Source organism: Microcaecilia unicolor, chromosome 2 (assembly GCF_901765095.1).
Source record: "Microcaecilia unicolor chromosome 2, aMicUni1.1, whole genome shotgun sequence".
Lineage (NCBI taxonomy): Eukaryota > Metazoa > Chordata > Amphibia > Gymnophiona > Siphonopidae > Microcaecilia > Microcaecilia unicolor.
Genome location: NC_044032.1, coordinates 599,884,567 through 599,912,491, shown reverse-complemented (window position 1 = coordinate 599,912,491; position 27,925 = coordinate 599,884,567). Strand labels below are relative to the sequence as shown.

Sequence of the window (27,925 nt, the reverse complement as noted above, 5' to 3'; positions counted from 1 at the left end):
CCACATTTTTATTGGCACAAATAGCGTTACTTAAATTTACGCACAACCCCTCTGCTTAAGTGTTAATTCTATAAACCATGCCAAATTTTAGACATGCCTTATAGAATACCGCTCACGTGGGGTTTTTTAGCCCTTCACCTTTTTGAGACAGATAATCTGCATTTGAATGGTTCTTTCCTGCTATATGTTCTGCAGTAAAGTTATAGGCTTGAAGGGCTAGATGGTACTGCATCAACATGGCATTACTATTTTTCATCAGGCCTAACCACTTCAACTGGTTATGATCAGCTACTAAAGTGAAATGTCTGCCTAACAAGTAAAAATGTAAGGATTCAACTTCCCACTTGACAGCCAGACATTCCTTCTCTGTGGTGGAATATTTCTGCTCAGCTTCTGTTAGCTTTCAACTTAAATACATAACTGGGTGTTCATCTCCCCCAGTCCCCTGACTAAGAACTGCTCCCAGTCCTAGCCCTGAAGCTCTGTTTGCAAGGTGAACTCTCACCTGAAATCAAAGTTTTTAAGCACAGGTTCTTTACATAAGTCCTCTTTAAGATTCTGGAAAGCTGCATTTGCCCGTCTATCCCAGACTATCCTATTGGGGTGGGAATCTTTCAATAAATCCGCAAGATTAGCAGCTATCCCTGAAAACCGTGGAACAAATTTATGATGATGACCCACCAACCCTAGAAATTCTCTTTAACTGTTTCTTGGTCTGTGGAATTGGAGGGGTCTCACCCAACCATTTCCCACCTAGTTCCCCAAGTACTGGATCTCCCGTTGGCCATGAGAGCACTTCTCTAGTAGCGTTATAGAAATAAGTAGTAGTAGTAAGTAGTTCTTTGGGTTGGCCATTAATCTGGCCTGCTTCAGGGACTCACATACAGCAATTAAATATCTAAGGTGGCTCTCCAGTGAGTGTGAAAATATCACCACATTGTCCAAATACGCATTGGTGTACCCCTGGTGTGGCTTCAATACTCGTTCATGACCCTTTCAAAAGTTGCTGGATCCCCATATAGTCTAAACGGAAGGTTTGTAAACTGATACAGACCCCCTGGGGTGCCAAAAGCCATTTTCTCTCTGGATGCTGGGTCTTAACGATATTTGCCAATATCCTTTTGTCAAATCTAAAATAGAAATATATCGCGCTCCCCCTCCCAATTGCTCTACAAGTTCTTCTGCTCTAGGCATTGGATAGGTGTCAAAGCTGGAAACAACATTGACTTGTCTAAAGGCAATACAAAATCACATAAAGCCCGATACTAGCACTATCAAGTTAGACCATTCACTTATAGATTCCTCAATGACCCCTAAGCGTATTATCTCCATCACCTCCTTCACTACCTCCTGATGTTTTGCCTCTGGAAGACAGTACAGTTTTTTCTCTTACTAACTTCCCAGGTTAGGTTACAATTTTATGCACCCCTAGGTGGGTGTTATTGAGATGGACATGGGAGAAATCACTGCTTGTCCTGGGATTGGTAGTATGGAATGGTGCTACTAATTGGGTTTCTTCCAGATACTTCTGACCTGGATTGACCACTGCTGGAAGCAGGATACTGGGCTAGATGGAACATTAGTCTGACCCAGTATGGCTGTTCTTATGTTCTTATGACCTGGGAGAGGTTATCTTTACTTGGGATTCATCCCTCAGATACCTTAGTTCAGGCCCCAAATCTTCCTCTTCCTCCTCCATGCGATCTGCCCCCTAGGGCTTCCTGATCTACTCATGGTTTTAATAAATTGACCTGTAACACTTGACTCTTGTTACTCCCTTGGCAAACATTATAGTCCCAGTCCTTAATATTTTTCCCTAAGCATTTCATATGTATTAGACTCTGGTTAAACTGCTCAACTAATCCATCTGTTTGGGGATGATGAGCTGTGTTTTTTATATGTCTAACCCCAAATATTCGCCATACTTCTTGTAGCAGGTTGGAAGTAAAATTAGTTCTCCAGTTGGCTAATAGCTCCCTCGGAATCCTACCTGGCAGAAGATTCCTAGTAACTCTCAGGCTATTACCTTTCCTGTTGTCTTCTTAAGGGGAATGGCACAGGGATACCTGGTGGCATAATCCACTATAACCAGTATATACTGGTGGCCCCCAGTACTACGATCCAAGGGTTCAATGTTATCCACCCCTACCGGATCCTGGTGCTTTCCACCACATGCAGGGGAATTAAAGGACTTTTCGTCTGGCATTCTGGACATGACCTATAGTACTCCCTCACTTTCTAGTAAATTTTGGGGCCAAAGGAATTGCTGAGTAGTGCAACTGGTGGTACTATTTTCTCCTAGATGTTCTGCCAAAGGATGGTCATAGGCCAGCATTGTTGTGGTCCTCCTAAACCAGAGGCGTAGCCAGACCTTGATTTTGGTGAAGCCTGAGTCTAAAGTGTGGGGGACCATTTTACCCCACCTCCCCACTACTCTCCACCCCCCCACTTCAACCCCAAATACCTGGGCTGGCAAGGGTCTCCCAGCTCCACCTGCAGAAGCCTTCCTGTAGTGATCCTTGGTGCCACGCTGCCTGCCGTGCTTTCCCACTGTGGAGCACATGCTCAGTTTTAGTAAAATTGATCATATGCAAAGCTCAATTTCATTAAAACTGAGGATGCGCGTGGGGGTGAGGAAAGCAGAACAGGTAGCACAGTGGCAAATATTGCCACAGAAAAGCATCTGCTGGCAGGGATTGGCAACCCCCTCCAGCCAAAACAGTGCATTTTGGGGGCCCAAACCCAAATTGGGGGGTGGCAGGCCCCCTTGGCTATGCCACTGTCCTAAACACCTTAGGAATCATCAGCTTTTTGTGATCTCCTTGCTTACCTTTCCTCTCTACTCAGTACAACAAATCATTAATTTTAGTAAAGTGAGCAGTAGACTTTTCCCCTTCATCCTTCTCCTCCACCTCCCGGTCCGACTCCCAGTATGTTTAAGAGTTGGTCCCTCTGACTGTTCTCTTGAGAAATGCTGGAACCTATCATATCTTTCCCAAGGGCTTCTATATTTGTTGGGGCAACAACCCTATTTTGCTTTCATGTATCGCTCGTCCAGTAATGTAGCCTCAATAGATCTTGGACCCTGCCTCATCACCCGATCTTTACAGGTGGTGGAGAATGTTTAAAAACTGTTCCAGAACCATTAGCTGAACCACCTCCTGTCCAGACCATTTCTCTGGTTGCAATCTCCTGGAGGCCAAGTCCATGGGCCACTGTCTTTGTTCTAATCCTTTCAAAAAATTCTGTCCTCAAAATTTCCTCTGGTAGTTTTTCCTAGTGAGACCTAACCTTTCTGGGACAGCTGACTTTATAGAAGCATAGTTCAGGGCATTGTTACTTTCCATAGCCCTATAAGCTGCCTGAGCCTCCCCAGATAAGTAAGGAGCTAGCCCATTGTTCGAGAGGCCAGCCTGCTACAATAGCTACCTGCTCAAAAGTAGTTAAAACAAACATCTGGATTATCCTCAGGCCCCCAAATTAGTGAAGGTCAACCCCTTCTACCTCTCTGCTCTAAGTTTCCCAGTCCCAGCAACAAAATGTCCCATCTCAGAGCATCATTGTACCTCCCTTTGGTGCAGTCTAGCTACAAGGTTTTGAAGTTCTCGGGTTTGCGTCTACAACAACTTTATAAACGGCTGCTATTGCTGTGCCTGCTGCTCCAAAGTTCTTGAAACTGTAGGTCCATTGCTTTCTGTTGGGCCTACATCTGCTCCATGACCCAGTTCATAAAGGCCTCCAATGCCATTTTCCTGTAAAGTGACAGAGAAAAGCCAAGTGCCACGCCTTAAGCCTCGGGTGTGCCCCCCCCCCCCCACCTTTTTTGGTCTAGATCTTAGCCAGCCCTTCTGAGAACCCCTGCTTCCTATCCTCAACCTGTATCCCCAAGGTACGCTTACCAATGGTACAGGTGAGTCTGAGCCCTGCATAGGTTTCTGGGCTGTCCAAGTTTCATGTGGTCTTGAAGATCCCACCACTGCCACAATAAAAATAAAAATTACAATAGAATGTCTACAAAACATAGTCATCATTCCTACATAGATCAACAACCAGGATGTCCACATTTTGCTGAAAGTTGCATCATAGGGAGCCAAATACTAATTGAAAGAAGTGTATTTTCAGCATAGTACAGAATAGTGTATAAAATCAATCATATAGATTGTGGGAATGAATTCCATGTAGCCGGAGAGAGAAAGTAAAAGGCTGAAGTGCGCATAGATTCCCATCTGGCAATGGCAGAGGATGACAAAACCAGTCTATTGTCAGTGAGTGATCGGAGAGTACATGCCAGAGTATAAGGAATGGTTAAAGACGCCAAGTAGGAAGGGAGTCAAGGTATATAAATCATATAAGAACAGTGGAGTTCCCTGTGTTTCTTGAACTGGTTACTGGTCTCCAGGCAAACAGAAGAGTGATGAGTTGTGTCCTTTTAAACCAGAGATGAAGCTTAAACTAGTAGCAACTCTTGATGAACAGATATATGTCTCTACCACAACAGACTGCTCGTCATCCCATGGGAAATTTTACATTGGGGTCACTGTCCACTGGATTGATAAGAGTCTTTAGAGAGGAAGTTTGCTTGTCTGGCCTTAAGACCGAAAGGTTCCCACACATATGACGTTCTTGCATCAGTTTTTGAAGATATTCAGAGTTTGCCTTCGGATAAATATTTGATAGAACAACACAATGATTCCAACTTTGTGAAAGCCTTCTCTGTAACTAGACATGATAACAAAGATAAAGATGAAGATGCAAGTGATGAATTAGACAGCACCACTTCTAATGTTGATGATAATGACAATAATGGTGATAAAATACTCTTTGCTATATAGAGGTCAAGTGTTTCAGATATTCCCTTGATTGCAGAGCCAGTCAGAAGACATCAGTAATATTGTAACCTAACCTCATTTGAAGGAACATTTTATTAGACTGAACAGTCCACTTTCTGCTAGTGCAGTTGAACCTTTTTAACTGTGCTGGATTAATGACTCACATTCACACAAGTGACAGCCATTTTCAACAATTTAGTTTTCTTAAAAGAAAAGTGGATTGAAATGTAGAACAATAAAGTTGTAGAGATAAAAACATTAACAATAGATTTAGTTGCAGTACTTTTACTTTTTACTCAAAAAGTATTATAGGCAATTACTTTTTTACTTTTACTTAATTATATTTTTTTAATGTGTTTTTCACTGTACCTTTTATTTAAGTACTTTGACCTAGTATTTTGAACAACACTGGTGCACATAGATCCCTATTATTATTGGCATATGTACCCTTATCATCATTGGCATATATATCTCCTACCAGGAAAGGTGATATTAGGAGGCAGTGTAATGACTTGCTGCTTATCCATAGCCAGGTGTGATACATCAGATAGTCCAGGAAGCATATCTGTAAGAGAGATGAGGTGGAATGCATGATTACTGAGGGCACAGTATAACTCATGAGTATATTTATTACCCTTTATCTGCAGGAGCAGGCACTTCCAGGCAACAAGACACAGGAGGGGCAGTGAAAGCACCATCAGTGAATGGTAAGGCTGAGGAACGTCCGTTGCTGGAAGAGGAGACGGAGGAACCTCCATCCCTTGAAGACCAGCAAAAGGAGACATCATTTCCCGGGCAGTAGCGGAAGACATTGCCAGCTGCGGGTCAGCCGGATAGTCCAGCATCCCTGCACCCTTCCTCACCATAGCATCCAGGTAAGGATTCTGTGGAAGGGCAGCATGCAGATGAGGAGCACCTTCTATGGCTAGTGCAGAAAGAGGTGCCCCCCCCCCCAAACCTCACAAATGCAAATAAGAATATATGACTAGCCATACTGGGTCAGACCAATGATCCATCTAGCCCAATATCCTGCTTCCATCAGTGGTCAAGCCAGGTCATAAGTACCTGGCAGAAACCCAAATAGTAGCAATATTTCATGCTACCAATCCCAGGGCAAGCAATGACTTTCCCATGTCTATCTCAATAGCAGACTATGGACTTTTCCTCCTGGAACTTGTCCACACTTTTTAAAACCCTGATATGCTAACCGCTGTTACCACATCCTCTGGAAATGAGCTCCAGAGCTTAACTACTCTTTGAGTGAAAAAATATTTCCTCCTATTTGTTTTTAAAGTATTTCCATGAAACTTCATTGAGTTTCCCTTAGTCTTTGTACTTTTTGAAAGAGTAAAAAATCGATTCGCTTTTATCTGTTCTACACCACTGAGGATTTTGTAAACCTCAATCTTATTTCCCCTCAGCTGTCTCTTTCCCAAACTGAAGAGTGCTAACCTCTTTATCTTTTCCTTATATGAGAGGAGTTCCATCCCTTTTATTATTTTGGTCGCTCTTCTTTGAACCTTTTCTAATTCCAATATATCTTTTTTGAGATATGGCAACCAGAATTGATCATAATACACAAGGTCAGATCGCACCACTGAGCGATACAGAGGCATTATAATATTCTTGGTTTTATTTACCATCCCTTTCCTAAAACTTCCTAGCATCCTGTTTGCTTTTTTGGCTGCCGCTGCTCACTGAACACAAGATTTCAGCGTATTGGCTACAATGACACCTAGATCTTTTCCTTGGGTACTGACTCCCAAGGTGGACCCTAGCATCAGGTAACTATGATTTTGATTATTCTTCCCAATGTGCATCATTTTACATTTGTCCACATTACATTTCATCTGCCATTTGGATGTCATCTGAGAGCACATGGACCTGCAGCTGCAGCACACACAGCTGGAGGTGCAGAGGCAAAAGTGTCACCCTGCAGTGTGAACTTGTAGAGCTGCAGTGCGAACAGCTACGAGGACAATATCACCTCCAGTATGAACACCTGGTGCTGCAGTGAAAGGAGGCCCAATACCTGGGCTGCATTGTTGCCTCCCTGCTGACGGTCTTTTAGGGTATTGTGTCCCTGTCTGGACATTCATCAGGGAGGGGGAGGATGCACAAGGGGAGGGGGAGAGTGCAGCACTCCTTCTGAGCTAGGACAATTATGAAGACGTGCACGGGTAGAGAAGTGGGCACATGGAGTGAGGGGGGGGAGGGTAAGGGTTCAAAGCATTCTCGCTAATTCACTAGTTTAGGTTTGCACTGGTTTGTATCTGAATTTCACATTTATTATTATATTTCACTTTTTGCACTTAGAAAGCCTGTCAAATAAGTAGGTTCCTTGTAGCATTGGCAGCAGCTCTAACTACTTGCCTGGGGTAGGGAGGAGCATCATTTGTGGATCCTAACCCCCTGTTAGTGATCAATGATTTCCTCCTCAGAAAGAGCAAGCCCTCTTTGTTTGATGATATTGTGAAACATACAGCATGCTGTGAAAATATTGCACATCTTCTTAGCATGGTCGCAGTGGCGTTCCTAGGGGGGGGGGGGGCTGACACCCAGGGTGGATCACCGATGCGCCCCGCCCCCCGAGTGCAGCGTGACCCCCCCCGGCGAAAGAACGCTCCCCAGGTGCACGCCGCTGGGGGGGGGGGGGTGCCGCGCACCTGTCCGCTTCGTTCTTTTCCATGCTCCCTCTACCCCGGAAGTAGCCTGTTCTGGGGCAGAGGGAGCACAGAACGAACGTAGCGGACAGGCGCGCGACACCCCCCCCCCAGCGGCGTGCACCCAGGGCGGACCGCCCCCCCCCCTTGGTACGCCACTGCAGGGTCATAGCTACCACTGAGGGAGCTCAGCAAAGTGCCCAGGGCCACCCAGTGATAGGGGCCACCTGAGGTTGCACCTCCTTGCCCCTCCCCCCATGCCTGGGTCCAACATTGCACCAGCTCTCCCCCTCTGTCCCGGGTCTGGCATTGCTCCAGCTCCCACCACCACTACTGCTGGCCCTCCACACATGGCAGAGAGAGAGCACTGAAACCTGCCTCTCTTGCTGGCAGGGCCTTTTTTGTGTATGTCCCATCTACAGGAAGTTGCATCAGAGTGGAGGGGACGGGGATAGAAAGATGCAGAACTGTCCAATGGGCAATGAGAGATCTGGAGCAAAGAGGAATGGGAAGAGATGGGATAGATGATGGACCAGGGCTGGGAGAATGGAGGGGAGAGAGAATGAGAGATCTGGAGCAAAGGGGCGTGGGAATATGCTGGACTGTGTGGATGGGGGGGAGAGCATACATAGAGACTGGAACAGGGGACAGAGGGGGACAGAAGCTGGACCAACAAAGGAAGAGGGAGGGAGATGGCAGACCACAAATGATTGGGGGGGTGCAGGATGAAGGGAAACTGGACATGGGGACACAGAAGAGGTGCTGGCCCCAGAGACAGCATAGGCACAAGGAAAGGGGAAGAGAAGGGGTTGATTCTAGACAAAGATGGGAAAATGGGAGAGGAGAGAGCTTAGAGAGAGACTGGTCCAGGGGAGAGAGGGGGACAGATGCTAGACCAACAAAGGGAGGGAAGAGAGATGTCAGACCACATAGGATGGGGGTGCAAGATGAAGAGAAGCTGAACTTGGGGAGGGACAACGACACAGAAGAGGTGCTGACCCTAGAGGGAACAAGGACACAGAGGGGCAATACTGGACACAAGGGGAGGGATAGGGACACAGAAGAGAAACAACATGAGAGGACAGGGACCCAGAAGTGAGGTGCTGGACAGGATAAATAGGGACCACAGAAAAGATAAATGTGGATGTAAAGAGAAGAAATGTCCAAAGGAAAGGAGACCCTGAATAAAAGCAGAAGAGAGACACCGGGACCAAAGCAATGCTCAGACAACAAAGGAAGAAGAAATTTTTCTAAATTTATTGATTGTAATATGTCAGCTTTGGGAAATGTGCATCCTCCCTCCCTCTCCCCTGGTCCACTCTACCTTGAGAACAATGGTGTTATAGGGGGCCTGTCTTAATTTTTCTGCTCAGGACCCATTGAGTCCTAGCTACACCACTACTTCTGAGGGCTGTATAGGAGCACACCTCCAGTCCTGTCAAGGTACCTGAAGTGGCTCTTCAGGAGTCCAAAGGTGCACTCTATGACAGACCTAGTACTCATATGGGCCCTGTTGTATTGCTGTTCCTGAGACATGCTTGGTTGCCTGATGGGTGTCATGAGCCAGGTCTTACGGGGATAACCCCTGTCACCTAAAGTATGAAAAGAAAGGAAAATCTTGATTTTGCACATTCACAATTGTACAGGGCAATTTGCATGGTAACACACGTGTGCAGTTTGCACTGTTGAGGCCTGGAAAGTATGGAAAAGATGGAGCATGTTGTGCAGGCAATGTGTGAGCAGTGGTGCAGATGGTTATGTTGCCCTAATGCAAGCAGAGTTCACAATGGTATGTGCATATACAAAACAGGGCAGTATGGTACATAGTGAGAATGCTGCCATGTGAATCTGCAAGATGCATTTGGTGAGAGGCTGGTAATGTTTGCTAGATAGTATAGGAGCCCCTAAGTATGAAGTTGTAGCCCTTACTAAGCAGCTAAGCATCCCCTAGTAGTCCAGCCTTACAGTCTTGATGGTAACCACAGATAGGCATCATGACAGGACCCAGGGAATCTGACACACACATCAATGATGAGGAGCTTTGCACTGCACGCTACCTGCATGTTCATTGAGTGGTAGAGTTTGCAGTTCCTATAAGCTCTCCCACCCTGCCAAAGTGGTCTTAGGGTGACATGTGTGCAGTCTATGGCCCCCAACACTGAGGGAAACTCTATAATGCCATAGACGTCCCTCATGGTTTGCTCTCTCTGCTCTTGGCTACATGGAAAAGTGATATAATCTGGCAGACTTCTGGTTGTTGGCAGATTGTGTGATGCCTGTGGTTACCCCAACAATATGTTTGAAACTGCCTGCGGTAAGAAAGGCCAGAACAGTGATGACTAGGCACAGGCAAGGCATGGATCCTCAGGGTTGTGCCCTGGTGATCATCTTTCAGCAGCTCACACTGGTTGACAATGGTGGCCTTATTAAAGCGAGTTCTCTGGAACACCTCTTCCTCTGTGAGTTCCAGAGAATTCATCCGTGTCTGGTAGACCTTGTGGGCCCTATACCTTTGTCTCCTGTGCTGGGCCAGAGGTTGTGGCTGGGCTTGCTGCTGTCTCTGCTGCCTTCTCCTCGGCAGCCTCCTCCTCACCAGCAGACTGAGATATGTCAGCAACATCATCCTTTTCAGAACACCTGCAATAGCGGCAGCTGAGTGCTATAATGCCACCAATATTTAAAGGCTAATATAATAACTGTGAAAAACACTGGCCTAAAGTTAACCGGTTATGCATCATCATGTAGCCGGACCTCTGACATTGAATATCGATGATATCCACTAAATTTTTGGCCACACCCCCAAAATGCCCCCACGGTTTGGCAGCCATATTTTTGCAGTTATCACAAATAACTGGTTATCTGGCGATGGCTGAATACCACGAGACTTTAGTTACTAATAATTCTGTGTATGTGTTTTAAGTGGTTATGGCTGATATAGCTGCTTAAATGCCATTTTCAGCTGCATAATCCTTGCCTAACATTTTGAATATCAACCTGAGTGTGAAAAATGAATTATTTAACCCTTTTATTTAAAATTGGACAGACACAAGGTATATCTATTACTTACAGTTTTCCTGAACATCTGGAAGAGTTAAGGAAATAATATTACACAAGAACTTCAGCGAGGATCTGTCAGAATTAATAGCCAAAGTGTGACCTCATCAAGAAAATGTTGTTCCCCTTTCTATGATTAAAAACACTATCTCTGAGAAAAGCCCTGACTTAGTGAAGAAAGTAAAGGAACTCATATTCATATTTTACTGGAGTTTGGTTTTCAGAAACTTTAAACTTCGCAAAGTTAAAAGTTTGAAAACCTGGAATAGCACAGCTTTTCCTTTAGAACACATGCACACTATTTTCAAATCCACCCCCTCCCCCGCTGCTAAAAAAAATGTTCATGTTTAAAAGTGATCCTCACACACCCACAGAGCAGTCACGCTCCCCCGCCTCGTCTCCTTTACCACTCACTCTCCAACTGACTAAAAACAGGCAGTTTGCTAGAAAACAGACCAGCTTCCCCTCCCACCATATTCCATTGCCTAGCAGCAACACCATAAGGAGTCCTTAATCCATGCCAAAGTAGGGAATGTCCCTTGTCTGTATCTTTTTTTGTTGAACCCAAATGGCAGCCTCACTGATTCCAACCAGGACTCACAAATGTGATGCCAGCCTGCCTCCATTCTTGCCTTACATTTTATAGTCTGCCATCTAGCTTGTTTTGACGCTCCCTGGCCCTGCCTCTGCCTCCCCTACAGCCACTGTGATGTCTGTTCTTCCAGCTGTAACATTTTTGCAATGGTTCTCCAACAGCTACAGTCCCTTCCTGGTTTCTGTGGCAAATTATATGAATGGGGGATCTATAGCAAAATGCTCTTTCTGCTTCCCTCATGCTTCCTCTTATCCCAAACGTTAGGTATGTTTGTCTGTTTACACTACATTTCTGGGAAATGAAGTGCACTGAAAGATTGTCACAGTACTCTGGGGAATGTTTCACTGACATTAATTTGGAGGTTCTTCTGAGCAATTTCATGCAGTTTTCTGAAATCTTGCAGAAAGGAACAAAGTTAGCATATAGCATGTTAACATAAGAACATACAAGTAGCTATACTGGGTCAGACCCAGTGGCGTACCAAGGGGGGGGGGGCGGTGCGGGCGGTCCGCCCCGGGTGCATGCCACTGGGGGGTGCTGCGGCGCGCGCCTGCTGCGAGAGTTCGCTAACTTCTCTCGTTCGCTGCAGCTCCCTCTGCCCCGGAACAGGTTACTTCCTGTTCCGGGGCAGAGGGAGCTGCAGCAAACGAGCAAAGTTAGTAAACTCGCAGCAGGCGCGCGCTGCTGCACCCCCCTCTCCCAGCGGCATGCACCCGGGGGGGCTCTTTCGCGGGGGGGGGGGGGTCCGCGCTGCATCGGGGGGGGGGGGGGCTCTGCGCCGCCCCGGGTGTCCGCCCCCCCTAGGAACGCCACTGGTCAGACCAGCGGTCCATCTAGCCCAGTATCCTGTTTCCAGCAGTGGCCAAGCCAAGTCACAAGTATCTGGCAGAATCCCAAATCATGGCAACATTCCATGCTACAAATCCCAGGGCAAGCAGTTGCTTCCCCATGTCCATGTCAATAGCAGACTATGGACTTTTCCTCTAAGAACCTGTCCAAACCTTTTTTGAACCCAGATACACTAACCGCTCTTACCACATCCCCCTGCAAAGAGTTCAAGAGCTTAAGTGTTGAGTGAAAAAATATTTCCTCCTATTTGTTATAAAAGTATCTCCATGTAATTTTCTTGAGCATCCCCTAGTCTTTGTACTTTTGGAATGAGTGAAAAAATTGATTTACTTCTACTCATTCTACACCACTCAGGATTTTGTAGTCCTCAATTATATCTCCCCTCATCCGTCTCTTTTCCATACAAGAGGAGTTCTATCCCCTTTATCATTTTGGTCACTCTTCTTTTAACCTTTTTTAATTCCACTATATCTTTCTTGAGGTACAGCGACCAGAACTGAATGCAGTACTCAAGATGCAGTCACACCATGGAGCGATACAGAGGCCTTATAGTATTTTTGGTCTTATTCACCATCCCTTTCCTAATAATTCCTAGCATCCTGTTTGCTTTTTTGGCTGCCATCACACACTGTGCAGAAGATTTCAATTTATTGTCTGCAATGACACCTAGATCTTTTCCTTGAGGCTAACTCCCCAATGTGGACCCCAACATCAGGTAACTATGATTCAAATTAGTTCATTAGTGATTATCAGAATATTAAATTATATTTAATTAAACACAAAGTAAATTGAAAGTACCTTCAAACTACGTTTGTTTTTCTATAACCTCAGAACACTTGGTATTGTATATTATAACACTGACAGCTCAGTGAGGGTTGTAATCTAATTCCAGTTCAGACCTCTTTTAGCTATCAGTCATTCTTGCATCACAAGGAATATTTTAGCTGATTTATTATTTGCTTACTGTGTGAAATAATATTTACTTCGGGGAGCCTTACTTGTGCCTGGGTTTTTTTGTTTCAAGCATTGGCACAAGCCTGATTACTTCATCTCTAACTGACCAAAAATGGCTCTTCTTAGTGAAGGCTCTGGCATACTACATTGTTTGTGTCTGAGAGACAACCCATCTTAGGGGTGTGGATTCCAATGTGGGATCTCATTAAGATGTGTTATTTTACCACTAACTCGTTCTATTATAGCACATGTCCCATTTTAAGCAACAAGACTTTAGTTACTAATAATTCTGCATGTGTATTTTATTGTAATCTACTTAAGTTATAGGTGGACTATAAATATAAAAAAAATACATACATAATACATAATAAATCTACTTAATATATCCTATATAATAATTCTCACCTCCAACGTTCTAATGTGCCTGGTACCGTGGCTCCATTGGAGGTGGTCTGCTAGGCAGTTTAGAATGCACTGACATCAGTGATGTTACTGACAGCTAATTCCAAGGCAAGGGGAGGAGTAGGGAAACACGTGGAGCGTGTTGCCCTACTCCTCCCCCTGTCTGGGAAACAGCTGTCAGTGCCCCCCCCTCGGTGCAAGACCCAAGCCCCTACCCTGCAAAACTGCGAGCCAGGCAGGGGGAGGAGTACTTCTCCCCCTGCCTACCCATCAGCTCTCAGTGCCCCCCCTCGGTGTAACACCCAAGAACCTTCGCCCCGGCGCAGCACCCAAGCCCCTACACCCCCCTTGACACATCACCCAAGCCCCTCCCCCCAGCGCATCACCCAAGCACCTACCCCCCCCCCCCCCCCCCTCTCGGGCACATCAACTTCCTCGCCACCCGCAGCCGCCAATACTAACGCTGTCTGGCTGCTGCTGCTTTTCCTGTGGAGCAGCAGCGGCCGGTACAAAAAGAAAAAAGCCAAAAAAAAGATTTTTAACCTGAAATGCGGCTCCATAGACAGCCATCTGGCATTGGCTGTCATCACTGCAGCCGCTCCTCCTCTCCCCTCCATGTCACTGCCCCTGCAGGAAGACCCCGGAGGAGCGCAGCGACATCAGAGGGGAGAGGAGGAGCGGCTGCAGAGATGGCAGCCAATGCCAGATGGCTGTCTACGGAGCCGTGTTTCAGGTTTAAAATCTTTTTTTTTGGCTTTTTTCTTTTTGTATCGGCCGCTGCTGCTCAACAGGAGACGCAGCAGCGGCCAGACAGCGTTAGTATTGGCGGCTGCGGGTGGCGAGGGGGTTGATGTGCCTGAGGGGGGGTAGGGGCTTGGGTGATGCGCTGGGGGGGGTAGGGGTTTGGGTGATGCACTGAGGGGGAGGGGAGGGTCGCTGGACATGGGTGGCTGCAGGGGGAGAGGAGGGTCGCTGGACATGGATGGCTGCAGGGGGGGCAGGGAAGAGGGAGGTGGGGAGGGGGTCCTGAGACCAGATGGGTGGCTGCAGGGGAGGGCAGGGGAGACAGAAGGGACACTGCAGGGGGGGCAGGGGGAGAGGTGGGTCGCTGGACATGGGTGGCTACAGGGGGGCAAGGGGAAAGGAAAGGAGGGTCATTGGACATGGGTGGCTGCAGGGGGTCAGGGGAGAGGAGGGTCGCTGGACATGGGTAACTGCAGGGGGAGAGGAGGGTTGCTGGACATGGGTGGCTGCAGGGGGGGCAGGGGGAGAGGAGAGTCGCTGCACATGCGTGGCTGCAGGGGCAGAGGAGGGTTGATGGGGAGAGGGTCCTGAGACCAGATGGGTGGCTGCAGGGGGGGCAGGGGAGACAGGAAGGACGCTGCAGGGGGGGGATTACCTTGCTAGTGCCTGTTTCATTGCCTACCAAAACGGGCCTTTTATACTAGTTAATAATAAATCTACTTAAGTTATAGGTGTAAAATGTAAAAAATACATACATACATAATAAAATGCAAACTCTGTTGTACATTTGTGTAGGGTCCTTTTACTAAGGTGCGCTGAAAAATGGCTTGTGGTAGTGTAGGCGCGGGTTTTTGGCATGCACAGAATCATTCTTCAGCGCACCTGTGAAAAATGCCTTTTAAAAATTTTTGCCGAAAATGGACGTGCGGCAAAATCAAATATGACGCACGTCCATTTTGGGCCTGTGACCTTACCACCGACCAGTGACCTAGCGGTAAAGTCTCACATGGTAACCGGGCGGTAATGACCTACTCACGCCAAATGCCACTTGGGGAACGTCTGATATGCATGTCCGAAAATATTATTTTTCGGCCGTGTGTATCGGACACGCGCCAAAAATGAAATTATCGCAAGAGCCACTTGGTAGCCGGGCGGTAACTCCATTTTTGCACGCATTGGGCGAACGTAGAGCCTTACACGGCTTAGTAAAAGGGCCAGTAAGATTAGTATACAGTCCTGCAGGTACACAGTATTTGCTTCTTATGACTCAGCTCTGAATAATATGTAGGTTATAGAAAGGAGAACTATTTTTCCCTGTAATACCAGTAACCAATTATACCCTTGTTAACATTGTTATGGCAGGGATTACAGCTTCTCTTTCACTGTTTCCTTACAGTATGTACAATTTCCTGAGCCATTACATTGTTTAATGTGGTGTTTTATTGTTCTTTTATGAAAAAGCATTCTATAACCAACATGCATTTATTATTTAGTTACAGTTACTAATTCTTTTATCTGCCTCACAGTGATGGAAGGTTCAATTAACCTTGCTGGTATTTAATCCAGAGAACAGCAATGTAATGGGAAGATGCCGCAAGACAACTGTTATATCAAAGGTTTGTGCATGTCCTGAGTGAGGGCTGGGGTGGTTAATGAATTTGAGGATGACCCAGTCAAAGAAGGGGAGAAAAGATTAATGGGTATTGGGAAACACCATTACTTTATGTGCTGCACTTTGCTTTAACCCTTTATTATTGACTTGGAAGCTTGGGCCTGTGGCCTTGATATTAGTGTGTGTTGGGAGTTAATGTATTATAGATGAAATGCAGGTTTTTTTAGTATGCCATTGACATGTTATAGAACATTATGACTGAACTATCTATTTATGTTATATTTGTACCCCGCACTTTCCCCACTCATGGCAGGCTCAATGCAGCTTACATGGGGCAATGGAGGGTTAAGTGACTTGCCCAGAGTCACAAGGAGCTGCCTGTGCCTGAAGTGGGAATCGAACTCAGTTCCTCAGGACCAAAGTCCACCACCCTAACCACTAGGCCACTCCTCCACTCCACCTAATTAAGCTCTGCAGCTTTTATATATAAAGGCATTTTTACAAATCAACACAAGGCATAGTTTTGTATTAAAAATCAATTTTTACTCTGCTATATTTTGTTTTTACTTCATGATCCATGAGTGACTTCCCTAAATAGCAGATTCATGAACACTTAACTTTGTACAGCATAATAAAACAAGTTATCAACCAGGGAAAGCGTACAATGGGTAGGCCATTGAATTATTTTCAACCCATGTGTGTGTGCCAGGTGCTCTGCCAGTAGTCTATTTTTTTTTTTTGGTGTGAGGTGGAGAGGGTGGCCCAGGAGTGGACTGGGGAGCTACATATTTCATCTCTACTCCCCACCCCCACCTCTGCAGTAGAAGCCAGTACATCAAGTTCCGTCATTCAGCCTTTATCACTGCTGGTCCTGTTAGGGGAAAGAAAGAAGCTCCGCGCTCCTGCCCCTTGCTGCTGCCTCATGGTATTACCGTACTGGAACAGACCAATGGTCCATCACAGTGGCGTAGCCAGAAGGCAATTTTTGGGTGGGCCAACAGGTTGGATGGGTGGGCACTAGAGAAACACCTGCCACCTGATATGCCCTGCCCACGCCTCTACTCCTACCGCACACCTACCCCACTCCTAATAACTTCAATGGGAGTAGCAGTGCTGGCCTCAGTGGCTGCAGACCACATTGAGAGCTAGGGGAAATACAAGAGGGTGCACTCTTCATCCTCCACTGAGCCACGGTCCTCCAATACACACATGCTTTCCCAAATATGCCCTAAATATTACAGTGGGGGCCCTAAAATATCAAACTGAACAAGCCAAAGTACTATAGAACACTACATAGAAAATTGATGCTAACAGAATACTTTGGTCACACACACAGAACACAAATGCCAAATACAGAATAAGTGACCACAAACCATAAACAAATTAAATCAAAATCCCAAGAGGCCAGATCTTGCATGTAGCACGGGACAGAGAAATACAAAGAGATGCTTTTTCTCCTATACTGTGCAAAATATGATAGCACATGCAAGAGACAGTGTTGGGGGGGGGGGGGGGGAGGGTACAACTAGGGCAACTGTGTTTGGCCCCCTAGCCAGCGAGAACCCCAGGCCAGCTGGAAGCTGAAAAAGGTGCAGCCTGTTAGTAAGCTTTTGTGTCCCCTCCCAAATTTGTGCCTTGGGCCCCAGCCATATCTAGCAGGATGTACATTTCAAATCTGACATGTTCTAGTCACAAAATTGAAAAATAAAATTATGTTTTCTACCTTTTATTGTCTGCTCATTTTATTTTTCAAGTCATGTTGGTCCCAGGCTCTGGTTTCTACATCCTTCTGTCTTCTCTTAACTCATTCATCAAGGTCTCATGTCCATTTGATATTTCTACTCTCTCTCCATGTCCACTATCCATCTTCTTTCATCTCTGTACCTCTATCTTCCTCCATGTTTAGTATCTTCCTTTCTCTGTGTCCCTATATTTCTCTGTCCAGTTTCTCCCCTCTTTGTCCCCAGTGCCACTATATCTCTACCCTCTCTGACCCTACCCCATCACTCCCTCCCCTTTCTAGCATCTGGTTTGATTGCTTAATTCCCTGCCTGCCCTCCCTTCCTCCCTCCGCTGTAGGTTTAGAATTTGATCCCCTTTTCCTTCATCTCCTTGGTCTGGTATCTCTGTTTCCCTTTCCTTCCTCCTTGTGCTGTTCCAGCAGTTCTCTGTCTTCCCTCCAGTTCTCCTGCCCCTCTTCCTCCCACATGCAGCAGCTCTCTCCCTTCTCTCCAGCCCCCTCCTTCTCCCACATCCAGCAGCTCTCGCCCTTCCATCCAGATCCCCTCCTCCTCTTCCTCCAGCAGCTCTCTCCCTTCCATACAGTCTCCTCCTCTTCTTTCTCCCAGTCCAGCAGCTCCTTCCTTCCCTCCAGCCCCCTCTTCCTCTCAAGTCCAGCAGCTCTCTCCCTTCCATCCAGATCCCCTCCTCCTCTTCCTCCCATGTCCATCAGCTCTCTCCCTTCCCTCCAGTCACTTCTTCCTCTTCCTCCCTTGTCCAGCAGTTCTCTCCCTTCCCTCCAGTCCCTTCTTCCTCTTCTTCCCATGTCCAGCAGTTCTCTCCCTTTCTTCCAGTCCCTGCTTCCTCTTTCTCCCATATCCAGCAGTTTTTTTTCCATTCAGTCCCCTCCTCCTCTTCATCTCATGTCCAGCAGCTCTCTCCCTTCCCTTCTGTTCCTTCCTCCTCTTCCTCCCATGTCCAGTAGCTCTCTCCCATCCAGATCCCCTCCTCCTTTTCCTCCCACCTCCAGAAACTCTCTCCCTTCCATTCAGATCACCTCCTCCTCTTCCTCCCACATCCAGTAGCTCTCTCCCTTCCCTCCAATCCCCTTCCTCCCACAAGTCTGGCAGCACTATCCCTTCCCTCCAGCCCCAGTTCTCCCCCCCCCCCCCCCACAAGTCCAGAACTTCTGCCTTCCTCCAATCCATCCTGCCCCAATCCAACACCCTCGCTGTCTTTTCTCCCGCAGCTCCGCATCCAGCTGTCCGGGAGCGTTGCCTGCCTCAAATTCTGCTCCTCCCCGCTGCTGCCTTGGTCCCTGCAGCTTTCATTTTTTGAGTCGTCGCTGGCAGCTCCGCGATTCACACAGGCAGCTCCGCTCCCCTTTGCTGCGTCCATCTGGCCCTCTCTGATGCACTTCCTGTTTACATAGGGCCAGATGGACATGGCAGGGGGGAGCAGAGCCATAGCTAAGTGCTCAACCATTGTTTGTTATATCAAAAGAAGAGCATGTTTGAAAATAAAGGAAGATTGGAATTTTAAATACATTGTGTTGATTATCTGATTAAGCATTTATACTGGACTCTTCACCATGGTCAGGTTTTTTTTAAATGGCCACACACACTAATTTCCCCATTAGCACATGGCCATTACTACCAGGAGCCCTTACCTCCACCTATTTAGGAGGTGGTAAGGGCTGCCATATTATGCCTGCGCTAATTGGGTAGCATGCTGTAATTTGCCGCACTACCTGATTAGTACTGTCACCCCAAAATGCACCTCCCAATGCACCTCCCATGGCAAAAAATAAAAAATATTTTAACCATGGATGTAGTGTGTGCTGTTGCCCAAAGTACCTTGGGATGCCTCAGCTCATCCCATGGTAGTGCCCTCTTGCCTCATGGTAGGCCTGAATTAGGCCTAATGTGCCTTAGTAAAATGGCCCCATTTTATTCCTGTGGGCCTTGCTACAGATAACTCAAACTAATGTTTCGTAAAAGACCCCCATAATGCCCACCTTTCCACCCATGACACACACCCTCCATAAATATTTCAAAATAATTAGTAATGTGTAGGTTAGGCTGGTCCAAAACACAAAATACCATTAAAAAAAAAACTTGAATGTGTTTTATAGTTGCGGTTAGATATGCTAACTGCATGTTAAGGGCTTTAAAGACCTTTAGTAAAATGACACCTATGTGTATCTATAACAGTTTTCAAATTAAAAGATAAAGGACCCAATATTTTCAATATTCAGAAATACTGAGCTCCTGAATTTAAGTTCCTAACCTAGGAGTCCTTTTACTAAACTGTGGTAAAATGTGGCCTGTGGTAGTGTGGGTGATGTGTTTGGCACGCACTGGGCTATTTTTTTTACTGCGGCTGGGAAAAAAGGCATTTTTTAATGAGGCGGTAAATGGCCACGTGCTAAAATTAAAAGTAGCGTGCGGCTTTTAACTACTTGAGCCCTTACCGCTACCCATTGACCTAACAGGAACAGCTGACATGCTACTTGTGCAGTAACCAGGCAGTGCACGCCAATGTGGCCACACTGCTGATTACCACTGGGACCCCCCCCCCCCCCCCCATCCCCGGTATAAAATAGAAAACATTTTTCTACCACGGGAAACAGCGCACGTCAACTTCGAAACTACAGCGGGGCATCCGCGCTACTCCTGCGGTAGTGCTGATTTGGCCCTACTGCTGCTTAGTAAGACGCCCCTTAGCCTCCTTAATTTGTGTCCTATTTTCAGCCAAATTAAGAAACATAACTTTTCTGCTGAAAATTCAACTTAATTTAGGAGCTTAAACATTATGCTCATAAATTTAAACCTTCCATTTGTTCATCTAGGTTTATGAGCCTAATTTATGAACCTAGTACTGAAAATCCACCCCTGTTGCCACCCACTTTTTATGCTCCTTTTGAAGTTTTTAGTAAAAATGTATGCACTCAGCCCTAGCAAATTTTCAAAGAGGCCAATATACAAGCATAAATCTCAGAAAGTTAGCATAAATCCTTTGATATTGGACCCAAAATCTTTTACTGCCTCTTTTATCAAACCGCGCTAGCAATCCCCAGTGTGGTAATGCTGACAGAACCCAATCCCTTTGGCATTGCCGGGCGGGAACCATTAACATAGCTTGATAATAATTGCCTACATAAAAGATTGTAGTACCTGGAAAACCAGGCTAGAAGACTTAACCTCAGGTTTCTTAATTTTCCCAAATCGCCTTTAATTTCCCCTTTGGACATGGTTAAAAAATATATGATTGATATTCTTGGAATGGATAAGGACTCACTGCCTCCCCTTACTCGGGCTTATTACATCAGGAGTGGTGGAAGAAAATCCCCCGATAGCAGGGGAAGGAATGGATCTTACTTCTTTCCTTGAAAGTTCATATGAGATAATTACTCAGAGGTTGACTCTGCTTGTTACTTTTGTGCTGGAGCCTGATAGGAATGCCGTATTAAGGCTTTCCTTGAGACACTTAGAAAATCTGTTTTTGGGCTCAAAAATTCGTATTTTTCCTGATCTCTCAAGACCTACACAGATGAGATGGAGGGCCTTTTTGGAACTCCGCCCTAGGGTGGTGGCACTGGGAGCAACTTTTATATTACCTTTTCCTTGTTATTGTAATGTAATGCTTGAGGGTAAACAGTTTCAATTTGTAGACCCAAAACAGTTAAAACAATTTCTAGATGCTAGAGTGGAATTGAATGTTGTGTGCCCTCCCTAAATGCAGGCTGGGGTCTGAACCAGAGGTTGCAACCACTAGTCCGTAATTATTGCTATATGTTTTACTTTAAATTCTAAATTCTTGGATTCCAGATTTCCTAAACTTGTGGACAGAAAGGCTGTTAATGATATTTCCTTTTATTTTTTATTTTTGCCTCTTGTATAAATGCCGATTGCATATTCACGTATTGTGATGATATATTGAAATATATGAATAAAGAAATAATAATTAAAAAAAAAACATAGCTTGATAAAAGAGGCCCTTAGTTATTTTAAAGTGAGATGAAAATTAATTTACTTTTGTGACAAACACGTCTTCTAAGATTAGTATGAAGAAAAAAAAATTAGAATCTCATTTCCTGCAGAATTTGATAGCAAATGATGCATTTTTATTCTGTAGTTGCTAACTATTATTTTTCTAATTTTAGTTCTAATATGGATTTAGACATCAAGGACTATAATAACAAGACTCTTATCAAGGATGAAAACAGCACTTCTACCTCAACAAATTCTAATTTCCCTACTTGGGAAGACTATAATAGCAGTGTTGATGACATCCGATATTTTCTCATTGGGTTGTACACATTTGTAAGCCTTCTTGGTTTTGTGGGAAACCTACTTATCCTTTTTGCTGTCTTCAGAAAGCACAAGCAAAAGACTATAATAACTTTTCTCATTGGAAACTTGGCTTTTTCTGACATTTTGGTTGTGCTTTTTTGCTCACCTTTCACTCTGACATGTGTCTTACTGGATCAGTGGATTTTTGGAGAAATCTTGTGCCATGTGGTACCTTTCTTTCAGTGTGTATCTGTCCTGATCTCAACATTAATGTTAATCTCCATTGCTATGGTCAGGTACCACATGATAAAAAATCCTCTTTCTACCAATTTAACAGCAAACCATGGCTACTTTTTAATAGCAACTGTCTGGACTCTTGGATTCACCATTTGTTCTCCGTTGCCAGTTTTTCACAAGATTATTGATCTCAGTGAAACTTCTGGAAGCTTCCACCTAGAGTCATTGAACAGTAGGTATTTGTGCATTGAATCATGGCCTTCTGATTCATACAGAATTGCATTCACTATTTCCCTATTACTTGTCCAGTATATTTTGCCTATGACTTGCTTAATCATCAGCCACACAAGTATCTGCAGAAGTATAAGTTCTAGGCTTCCAAACAGAGAGAGTAGGTTTGAAGAAAATGAAATGATAAACTTGACACTTCAGCAGCCTAAGATCAGCCAGTCTCAGACGGAAAGCTCCAGCACTCACATATGGAGTTATTCATTCGTAAGGAAACACAGGAGAAGATATAGTAAAAAGTCAGCCAGCGTGGTCCCAGCCATCCTAAGGTGTCACCAGGATGCTTCCTTGGGAGAAGAGGTTCCAGAAACCTCCACTACTGACAGGAGTCAGACGTTGCCTTCCAGTGTGTTTTTACCAGGGGTACCTATATGCTTTGAGATGAAAACAGAAGAAAGTTCAGAACTACAGAACATGATGTGTACATCCAAATCCATCACTAGAATAAAGAAAAGATCTCGTCGGGTTTTCTGTAGGCTGACACTATTGATCTTAGTCTTTGCCGTCAGTTGGATGCCACTGCACCTTTTTCACCTTGTGACAGATTTTAATGCTAACCTCATTTCCAATCGACATTTTAAATTGGTATTCTGTATTTGTCACTTGCTGGGCATGATATCCTGCTGTCTGAATCCCATATTATATGGTTTCTTAAACAATGGAATCAAGGATGATTTGATGTCACTTATTCAGTGTTTTCAGATATCGTAATCCTAGAGAAGGAGAGAAACAATATTGTAAACATTCTAATATTTGTACAGGAAACAATTAAGTGGAAGCTTTTAATGTATTAAAATATGTTCTGTGGAAATTTTAAAAATGCACTCCTGTGGTTTGTTGTTTCTGATATACAGCAGGCATCTATAAACAAGTTGCAGTATATCTACTCTGTTATGAAGGTAAGCATATTCAGAGTTAACACGGTAAGAGGTTTGTTGCATGTGAAACAGCAAGAGGCTAATTCAAGAAAGAGTTCCTAAATATAGGTGCCAACTATGCACACTAAGGACCAAATTCTCTAAATGGTGCTGAAAAATTCCATAAATGGTTCTCAAAGTTAGCTAAGGAGAAGTCGCAGAAGCGGAAGACTGTAGCTCACTATCCAGCTTATTTTCGAAAGAGAAAAACGCCTATAGTGCGACCTAAATCGAGAGATAGACGTTTGTCTCGCAAAGGCGCCCAAATCAGTATAATCAAAAGTCGATTTTGGGTGTTTCCAACTGCACTCTGTCGCGGAAACGAATAAAGTTGACGGGGCATGTCGGAGGCGTGGTGGAGGCGAAACTGGGGCGTGGTTATCAGCCGAGGAGGGATGGACGTCTTTAGCTGATAATCGAAAAAAAAAAGGCGTTTTTACCGCGATTTTGGGTCACTTTTTTTAGACCCTGTTTTTTCACGAACAAGTCCCAAAAAAGTGCTTCACTGCCCAGATGACCACTGGAGGGAATCGGGGTTGACCTCCCCGGACTCCCCCAGTGGTCACTAACCCCCTCCCACCAAAAAACCCCCAGTTTAAAAACTTTTTTTCCAGCCTGTATGCCAGCCTCAAATGCCGTACCCACCTCCATGACAACAGAATGTGTTCGATCCTGTCAAAGCCTTTCCCTGGGTCAGATGTGGCTCTTGGGTGCAGTACAGGGTCACATCAGCATTGCACTGTGGTGGGTGTAGGGTACTGGGCTCCATGATTTCATTACCTTCTGTTACAGTCTCACGATGTTGGTAGTTGGTAGGCTCTTCTTCCATGGTGCTTTTCCCCCTGCCTACTGGGTCAGAGTGTGCCCTGTTGTGTTTCCTGTTGTAGTCCATGCGGTAGTGGCCATTTTTGTAAGCCAGTTTTAGTTCCCTTTCCTGTGTTAGCCACGTTAGACAACTTAGTTCTTACCTTGAATGTGGCTGAAAGAGGGCATTGTACAGCATTCTGCCAGCTCTGACCTACTTCTCATCTCAGTACCAGGGAGACTCGTTGCCAGTGGGGCACAACCTCTGATCTATAGTTAACTGTGAGTAAAGGCGGTTATTCCCATAAAGGACGTTTTCGGAGAGATTAGTCTTCAGGTGTCAACTGGTGTGCCAATGTTATATAGCAGTAACCAGTCCTAGAGGCCTGCGTGTATGCAGGTCCCTGGAGCACTTTTAGTGGGTACCGCAGTGCACTTTAGGCAGGTGGCCCCAGGCCCATCCCCCCCCCCACCTGTAACAGTTGTGCTGGTAAATGGGAGGCCTCCAAAACCCACTGTACCCACATGTTGGTGCCCCCTTCACCCCAAGAGCTATGGTAGTGTTGTACATTTGTGGGTAGTGGGTTTTGGGGGAGGGGGGTTGGGTGTTCAGCACCCTTGGTAAGGGAGCTATGCATGTGGGAGCTTTTTCTGAAGTCCACCGCACTGACCTAGAGTGCCCAGTTGGTGTCCTGGCATATCAGGGGGGCCAGTGTACTACGAATCCTGGCCCCTCCCATGACCAAATGGCTCGGATTAGGACGTTTTTGAGCTGGGCGTTTTTAGTTTCCATTATCGCTAAAAAAAACAAATACCCAGCTCAAAAACGTCCATTTTTTCAAAAATACAGTTTGGCCCGCCCCTTCACGGACCCATTCTCGGAGATAGACGCCCATGGAGATAGGCGTTTCCGTTCGATTATGCCCCTCCACGTATAAATGTGCTCACAGAATGAGTAGTGTGGCCAGCAAGGCTCTTCCAAAAACAACAGGAGGATTAAAAGGATGATGATAAAAGCTTTGTTCCTTAAAGTAACCGACACAGCACTGTGTTTTGGCTAAGTGCCTGCCTCAGGGGTCTTGGTATAGGATGTCAGTATCATAAAACTTATGTAATTGAACCACACACTAGCCTGAAAAAGATACAGAGTGAAAGGTCAGGTATGTCTATACAGAAAAAATATGAACGCTGCAAACATATGATATTGATATCCTGCACCAAGACCCCTGAGGCAAGCACTTAGCCGAAACATGGTGCCGTGTCGGGTACTTTAAGGAATAAAGCTTTTTTCATCATCCTTTTCGTTCTCTTGTTGTTTTTGGAAGAGCCCCGCTGGCCACACTACTCATTCTGTGAGCTCAAAGTTAGCTGCCATTTATAGATTAGCGCTTAGGGCCAGTATCTGCACCTAACTTTAAATGTGAGGATTTACACTAAAAAAATCCATGGTGTAAATCCTCACACCCAAATTAGATGATGATCCCCCTTATACAATAACAGCATGCATAAATTCAAGGAACGCCCTAATCTACCCATGGCTTTCCCAGGGCCACACCCCCTTTTTGGAGCCACGTATAAAATTTAGATGTGGATTCCGGGACCTAAAAATGCATGCATAAATTTTAATTAATGCACTTAGTGATGATAATTGATTATTAGACCCAATTAGCAATTCTAATTGGCTTATTCAATTAAATTACACATGCAAATTTGGGCACATACCCAATTAGTGTGCGCAATTCTGAGCACCATATGTAGAATTCGGGGGTATTTCATAGAATAGATGCACTTATTTATTTTATTTATTTATTTGTTACATTTGTACCCACATTTTCCCTCCTATTTGTAGGCTCAATGTGGCTTACATAGTACCGGAGAGGTGTTTGCAGACTCCAGTGTGAACAAATACAAAGTGATGTTGTGGTAAGATAAAGTTCATGTGGCACAGCCACATTAGGGAATCGTACAATGGAAGAGTTGTGTTATGTCCATTACGTACTTTAGTTTTGTTGTGTTGCAGAGATCAGGCATTTATGTTGGATCGGCAGGGTATGCCTTTTAAAACAGGTTTGTTTTTAGTGTTTTCCGGAAGTTTAGGTGATTGTACGTAGTTTTCAAGGCTTTTGGTAATGCGTTCCACAGTTGTGTGCTTATGTAGGAAAAACTGGATGCATGGGTTGATTTGTATTTTAGTCCTTTGCAGTTTGGGTAGTGCAGATTTAGGTACGTTCGTGTTGATTCGGATGTGTTTCTAGTTGGTAGGTCGATCAAGTCTGTCATGTATCCCGGGGCTTCACCGCAGATAATTTTGTGAACCAGAGTGCAGATTTTGAAAGCAATGCATTCTTTGATTGGGAGCCAGTGTAGTTTTTTGCGGAGGGATTTTGCGCTTTCAAATCGCGTTTTCCGAAGATAAGCCTAGCTGCCATGTTTTCAGTGGTCTGAAGTTTCTTTAAGGTTTGTTCTTTACATTCCGCATAAATTCCATTGCAGTAGTCTACATGGCTTAGTACCATTGATTGTACCAGGTTGCGAAATGTTTCCCTCGGGAAGAATTGCTTCACGCGTTTGAGCTTCCACATTGAGTGGAACATTTTCTTTGTCGTGGATGTCACTTGGCTCTCTAGTGTTAAGTTGCGATCCATTGTAACGCCGAGGATTTTCAGGCTGTCTGAGATAGGGAGGGTGTAATCTGGGGTGTTGATGATTGTGAGGTTGTCCGCGCTGTGTTGGGATGAGAGGATGAGACAGTGTGTTTTGTCTTTGTTTAGTTTTAGTTGAAATGCATTAGCCCAAGAGTCCATGATGTTCAAGCTGATCTTGATTTCGTTGGTGATTTGTGTCTTGCATGAATGACATCACAAACTGCCATTTATACACGTTTGTACTAAGCACTCTTCTATAAAATTGGCGTGCTACTTACATGGCGTGTAACAGAAAATGGGCTGTACCGGTGGGCAGAGCATAGGCATGTCATGGGTGTTCCACTTAACAATACACACACTTACAGAATAGTATCAGATACACATTGCAAGGCACACTTAGCCACACCAGCTTATACCTGCCAATGACCTGGCGTAAGCTGTCACACTTCAGTTTCGGTGTTCCAATGTGGCTTTGCGCTACTATTCTAAGTGTACGTCTTTGTCACACCTACATACGTATAGGCACCATTATAGAATTATCTCCATTCTGTATAAGAACAAACAACTCTTAGTACCACTAAGCAAGTATGTTTATAGCAGGCTTGTCCAACCTTTTTTTATGGGGGCCGCATTTAATATTTTGTAACATTCGGAGGGCCAAGACACGTGTGTGTGTACTTGAGCACACTCACGCTCTCTCTTTCGCTTCTTTGCCCCCCACCTTCACCCATTCTTTCTCTCTCTCTCTCATACGTACCCCCTTGCTATCACCCACTCTCTCTCTGTCTGTCTCTCTCATATGTACCCCCTTCCTGTCAGCCATTCTCTCTCTGATTTACAGCATTGAAATGTGCAAGCCAGCCTGATGCACATTTGACATCCTTATTCAGGGTTACACTGTACATTTGGAAATAAATGAAACCAAATATGTTTTCTTTTTTAAAACATTATTATTTCCTCCAAGTATTTGTACAACAGCCAAACATGCAGATTACATGCAATTTTTTATAAAATACAGAACTTATGCCAACATCTGTGACCTGGACATTTTAAAATAAAGCTTGCTCTGCAGAAGCTGCAATACTCACTTATATGTACCCTCCCACTGCACTGAACTGCACCCCACCACCTTCGACGGAGACTTGCTTCCCTGCCGTGAGTAGCCTGCAGGAGCTCCGGGTGAAGTATTTCAATGGGATCCCTGCTTCTCTGCCATGACTGCTTTCACCACGAGTTTGAGCCACGTGGCACCGGAGGTTAAGGTTGACCTTGTGGTATTAAGTCTCAAAACACTTGATACCTCTGGAACAGCCTCAAC

At 45.1% G+C, this 27,925-nt stretch overlaps 1 protein-coding gene across 1 annotated transcript; it reads left to right on the top strand.

Moving 5' to 3' along the window:
* Window positions 1-5,642: 5,642 nt before the first annotated feature.
* Window positions 5,643-22,952, top strand: NPY5R (neuropeptide Y receptor Y5). The gene is made up of 3 exons (XM_030192679.1): window positions 5,643-5,704; window positions 15,617-15,706; window positions 21,587-22,952. The coding sequence occupies exon 3, from the start codon at window positions 21,594-21,596 to the stop codon at window positions 22,950-22,952; it is 1,359 nt and encodes a 452-aa protein (XP_030048539.1). The 5' UTR covers window positions 5,643-5,704; window positions 15,617-15,706; window positions 21,587-21,593.
* The last annotated feature ends 4,973 nt before the right edge of the window (window positions 22,953-27,925 follow it).

Excerpts from the sequence above, each read along its gene's own strand:
- NPY5R (XM_030192679.1), top strand. The coding sequence starts at position 21,594 with ATGGATTTAGACATCAAGGACTATAATAACAAGACTCTTATCAAGGAT.